This window comes from Trichinella spiralis, assembly GCF_000181795.1.
Source record: "Trichinella spiralis strain ISS 195 chromosome Unknown Scfld6, whole genome shotgun sequence".
NCBI classification, from domain to species: domain Eukaryota; kingdom Metazoa; phylum Nematoda; class Enoplea; order Trichinellida; family Trichinellidae; genus Trichinella; species Trichinella spiralis.
The window spans coordinates 540,763-547,076 of NW_003526945.1; the positions used below are offsets into that span (position 1 = coordinate 540,763).

The 6,314-nt window shown below is 33.0% G+C and overlaps 1 protein-coding gene across 1 annotated transcript; it reads left to right on the plus strand.

The window, feature by feature from the left end:
* Window positions 1–4,281: 4,281 nt before the first annotated feature.
* Tsp_10118a (conserved hypothetical protein) lies at window positions 4,282–5,611 on the plus strand (the record flags this gene model as incomplete). Its single annotated transcript, XM_003373229.1, is given in 4 exon segments — window positions 4,282–4,308; window positions 4,692–4,855; window positions 4,868–4,991; window positions 5,561–5,611. Coding segments are annotated over 4 exon segments (366 nt in total), but the record flags the coding sequence as incomplete, so codon positions are not given.
* Window positions 5,612–6,314: the final 703 nt, after the last annotated feature.

The window sequence follows — 6,314 nt, forward strand, 5'->3', positions numbered from 1 at the left end:
GAAAAGGATTTTCCGACATTATAATGAAAGTATGCTTGCAACTGCCCATCACTGTGCAATATTTCTGTTTTTGAGCAAGTCGATTTTCCTTCATTTTTAGTCCAGTTCTTGAGAATTGCAAAATTTCATGTTTTATAGACTTGGTTGCTTTTGCGAAAATCGGCGAAAAATTTGTTTTAATAATTTGGACTATTTGTGATTGCGATAGTTTTCTGTTGATGCATGAAAGAATTTTCTAAAGTTTCAACCGCACCTAACCAATAGTTGTAGAATACATGTGCTCTGAATTTGTCTACTGTCTATGTTATTACATGGGTCATTTGCCGATTTGTGATTCTCTTTCAACGGAAAAAGAGACTTCCAGTTTCTGTACATGAAACATTTCTGCTATCTACTTTTTTCCAATTCTACTAATTTATCCTTTTTTTACTATTAATGAAGTTGTATTTCTGAAATTATTACTGTTAAATTATTATTAATTGCTGCGAATCAAAACGTGTGTGCTGTAAGTGTTTACTTTGCTGAAAGCAAACATTTCATGGAATACGGTCCCCTTTATAATCTTTTTCATCTATTGGTCTTCTGATTAATGCGAAGTGTGTGGCTATTTGAATTTACTTTTGCTAAGTAGCAACGATGCAATGGTGATTTACATAATCAGTATAATGTGTAGTCGCTGAGAGTAAACCTTCATTACAAATGCTATGTAATTAAATAAATTCACAATTCATTTTCAATTATTGGTCTCATGGATAGCACTTATTTGAATCTTTAGTGGTATCCACTTGTTTGTACGGTGATACTTAATCCATGCTTCTCATAAACTCCGATTCATTGTGAAATAATTTTATGATTAGTGCTAGCAGTTTTGTGCCAATTAAAGGTATGTAAATTTTTAATAACCCGCAATTAATGATTTGTTGAGAAATTTGATAAAGTTGCCTGTTTGAGCATTTGAAATTTATAGAATAAAAAGACTGACATATTGCACGAAAATAGCTTTCTGATGTGATAATTTTGGGTAGGTCGTATCTCTGAATTGTAATAAATCAAAAATATTCAGTGAACAAAGAATTTTAATTTGGAAACTTCCTGTTGCTTTAATGAAAATCAGGAACAATTCCTATTAAAATAAATTCCTTTTTTGGGGTAAAAACGTTCATAACTTCGTGGTAAAAATTAATGCGATATGCACATTTATTTAACTTTTATTTTTTATTCCGTTTTATTTCGATTTCATAAAAATTCTAATAGAACTTTTACTTTTTTGTTATATTTCAACACATACGCAAACAGTTACGGTACGAGTAAGTTTATTATAGTTAGCGAATAATTCTCTACTAATATAAATCGTCTTAATTTTTGGCGAAAAACATTTTTCTTGAAAGTTCCATAATTTCATGGGCTATAGACTTGGTTGTTTTAGCGAAAATCTGTGAAAATTCTGTTTTGCAAGTTTGGACTATTTTTGATTGTTGTAGAGTCATGTTGATCAAAGAAAGTTTTGTTGAAGAAATGGGCTCTAAATTTGCCTACTGCCTATTTAAATACTTTGGATATTCCTAAATCAGTAACTCTTTTTCAACGGAAGTAAACATTTCCAATTTCTGCACATGAAATTTTTCTTGCAACGAACCCTTTACAATTCTCCTCATTTATCGTTTTTTTACGATGAATTAAATTGAATTTTTGAAATTATGTCTGGTAAATAATCATTCATTGCTGTCTCAAAACGTATGCGTATTTCTCATATATTTTGTAGAAATTTCAACTTTTTGTGAGTGGTAATTGTTGACATTAATAAATGACACACTCATGGATATTTTCAACGCACTCTGCCCACTAATTTTGATTTAAATTGCCTCTGAGGTTAGCGCATTGCGCTTATCTTTACATGTAGTTTAGTTGCTGAAACTCTGTAACTCCCTCAATCGCCTCCTGCGGCGCAGAACGAAGATTTACTGCAGTGAAATGTCTAAATAACTATTTCCTGACTGCCGGACCATGACAGAAGAAGGTTTGAACAGACTTGCAATAATGATTACGTTCATTCTGACTTTGTCATTGATTTTGGGCTGACAATAGAAATGTTCAGTTTCAAATAAAACTGAAACGTATCATTCGTTTGAAATGCAATTAAAATTATTAATTTCAAAGTTATTATATCACGTGATTGATATTCCAGTTTTGTTTAAATTTAAAAACGGCACTATTTTGTGGCGTTCTCAGCATCAGTAAATACTACTGTTCATGCAACTTGAAACACATTCAGATGTTTATGACAGTGCCATTTACGTAAGGATCAGGAAATCAATGAAAGCAGCTACGAGCAACAATTCCTGAAGCAATTTTATAAAATATCGAGTGACCGAGGGTATAAGGGAGGAGATAGTAAAAGTGGTGGGTTGCTGACAATGTTGGGAGCTGAAATGGAGGTTCGAGGACAGGAAGGTGGAGAAGGGGTTCTCAGTATCAGTGCGCGAATTATATATAAATCAGACAGGCAGTCTGGACAAATAAAACGCGTCATAGCGACAGCCATTAGGACGTGGGATACAGAAATTTGCGTATGATAAAGTAGGCAGAGTTTTTGGAAAAATAGGTGCAAGATAGCGAAGCCGTGGAAAGAAAGTGCATTTATGGCGACTACTGAAAAGTTGTATCTGTTAATCAGGTTGACCTTTTTGTTGAGCTAACGCGGGAATGTGCAGCTTGGCTGAAAATCATCAGCCGTCTCGTTGTGCGGAAACAAGCATAAAAAGCAAAAATCACAAACGACATTAAAATATATCTGGAATTCAAACATGAATGACAAAGTAATAAATGAAAAGTATATGAAAATCTGTAGGGGTTAACCTAACTGATGATAGCCTGTTTGGCTGCACTACAGCTTCAAAGTTGTCAGTGAAATACATACACAATTCATTTTACATTAATATCGTAATTTCAACTCCAATGAAGAAAAGTAAAATATTCTTTAAATACTAAGTTGAATTATTCTTCAAAAATAAAACCACAGAAAGATAATTGAAAGTACAGTAATATACATCATGAAAATTGCCAAATTACTGATAATAAGGTTAACAAGTAATACACAAACGAGAGAAAAGCAAACATTGTATCCATAGTTATTATTTCATTTCAATAATGTTCAATTAATGGTGGCGGTGTGTAACCAAGGTGCAAGTGCAAGAATCTGGATTCAGGTAAACTTTTAATATTGAACCATATGTTCCAGATGTTTTGCTATGAATTTATGTATATTTAGGTCTATCAGCATTTTTCAATTTGAAGATTCGTAAAGCTTAAAATACTTTTGAAACTGAATTCTCAATTACATACAGTTGAAAGTTAACGTTTTTGAAAAAATCCATACTTCAATTAGCTATTTTCAATGATCGCCCAGATTTAACTCTAGAAGGCAATACATTATTCAATTTGCACATGCTTATAGCATTCAATTTCATACTCTGCTGTACAGATAGAATATCAGAAAGAGCATAGTGCTATCTATTATGCAACACAGAAAAATACGGTTTTTATACAGAAATTATTTCATTTTATTATCACTTTATATTGTTTTCTAAATTTTGCATCATGAAGACATTAGATAAATCAACATTTTTATCTAGCTACTTTTGCGTGTCAGAGGGCGCAACCAGTGTACTCGAGCATAGTTTATTTTTTGTTGACATTATGTTCTAATTCATACTGGAATAGCATATTCAACTTACGTAAGCCAGCGTTTACCGCTATGTGCGCAGTGTCTGTCTTTTATGCAAATTGGGCGGTTTGAAAATTAACTTCATATTAGCAGTACGTCAGTTAAATTGACTTTGTTGACCAACAGAATCCTAGAATGATATTTGCTCGATCTATTTCTCCTTTAAATACTGAGTAAGGTGTGTTATTAGATATAGAGGAATCTTATCTATTCAAACAAAGGCATGGTGCAGTTTCAAGTTGAATTTGCATTTCAATTTGTTTGCTTTTGAGCTTATGCGTGGCCTGCATAATATTTGTTCAAGGAAATGAGAAATACGTTTCGTACTTGCTAATCAATAGAAATGAACTTTATGTAAATTTTCCTGAGGCGACTATTAGTTGCTCTAGAAACTCATTTCAAATGATTGTAGGCGAACGATGTGCGGCGAATGAACAATGGCGTTTTCAATGCGATGATGGACGATGATGAACAATAAAAACGGCTTTGTTTTTTATTTATTATAACATTATTTCATTGAATTAATTCTTCTACATTTAGATACAGAAGAATAGAAGATGAAAGTGGACATCCAGAAGACGAGGGTAAGTTTGGTAAGTATAATTCTTTGAGTTAGGCTAATTACTTAAAGTTCACTGAGGAGTTCTTGAGTCTGTAATTTATATAAATTCGAGCTGTAAGTTATTGAGCATTTAATTCAGATGTTTGTTAATTAGAGTAATTGGACATAGATCATGAGTATTATTTTAATAAATTTGAGTGGCTTTCCGCATTTGAACATTTTCATGTCCCATGCCTTTCGAGTTGAGTTTAGGGTTCATTTGCGGAAAGTGAAATGGTTGAATAATTTGTCGATCATTTCAAAGGACAATTTTTGAGCTTAGTGAGTTTGTAGCACTGCTATAGTTTGAGTATTAGAATAAGTAAATGTTTGAGAATAGCAGTGCAAGGATAGGAGGAATGTGAGATAGGGTGGTGTGCAGGAGTTCGACGGGTTACACTGCACGACGCGACCCTAACCGTATCAAATGATCAAAGTCCATATTTTCAAAGCTCACCTCTTCCTCTCCCGGTTGCGGTACCAGAGGCCTGCCGCCTTGTTCGGATCCCAGCAATGGGATCTCAAGCAAGGTTTTTTTTCAGCCCGACCGCCCCCGCGCCGCCCCCCGCCCTCCTGCCCGTTAACGGGGACTTCCCTCGGCGGAGTCTCCTAGTCCCGTGCTGTCCAGAGACCGGTTTTAAAGAGATGACCCTGTCCATTTGTGTGGTAATGGACGTTGTTTGAAATCTTGTGCAATGGGATTTCAACACCTATGTGAATTCGTAAGACGTATCTGTCCTAGAGGCAGTTATGCAAATTCGCAATTGACGTAGTGCTGAGACTCTGTTTCAGTGCCAATCTAGTGGTGATCGTTACTCCCCCAAGAGGAACGGTAAGCGTCGCTATGCGTTTGTGTTATTGTTACGCCGGCTCTGACACTTGGCCAATGATTGACATCAGATTTGCCGTCACACCTTTAACTAGTTCATTTGGCGTTGCACCTTTCATCAGTTTAGGCATCAAACATTTGAAATTAATCTTCTTCGAGAGTTTCCCCTTATAATCATGCTAAATAGTTTAAATTTGTTAACATTTTATACATTAATTTATCCATTTAGGAACTTAAATGATAAAAGAAATATAATGTTCATTCATTTAATAATTGGGCAAATTCAGTTTTTGTTTACATTACACTGTTTTAAAGTAGAAAAGTTTATCAGTTTTTCATTTACATTTCATCTTATAAAAGGTTTTAATTATTCATTAATTTTATAGTGGTAATAATATATTTTTAGTATAAAGCAGTTTTTCACTTTAAAGAATGTAATGTCAAAGTAGATTTCTACGTTAAAACAGTGTAATGTAAACAGTTAAAAGGGATGTAATATGGTAAACATTAAATAGGCATAATTTTATTTATTAATTATTTGTGAATTAGCTATTGTTCGAATATAAGTTTTTTACTTATGAAAATGTTAATCGGGGTGTCTTTTAATTAGGCAGTGGCAAAAGTAAACTTAGTATAAATGAATTAAACAATTAGCTTAGACAAGGTGCAACGATTTTAATCTTTTTATAAATAGGAAGTAATCTTCTATAAATAGAATGTTATTAATCCGTAACATGTAGGAAAACTGTATTAAATATGAGATTAATTTTAATATGCTAATTAGAAAGTTTAAAATGCAACGTAAATGCAACACTGAGTTTTTTAATTTTTAATTAAGTTAAATAACGTCACTCGTAACAACATATTTCAGCAGTGAGAGTTTTTTAATAAATGATTAACATACAATGTAAACGCAAAAGTGGGTCATAATTTTTTCTAATTAGATATAATAACGTCACTCGTAATTTCATATTTTAGCAGGGTTTTTTAATAGTTAATTAGAATATTTTAAATGGAAAGCAAAAAACAGCTACTTACAGTTGTCAGTTCTATTTGAAAAGATAAGTAGGCATAATACATTAAATCAATAATGATGAGTTGTAAATCATACGGTAAGTATGCAAACATGAGTTGGTTCTGCAGGACAGTACATTAATATT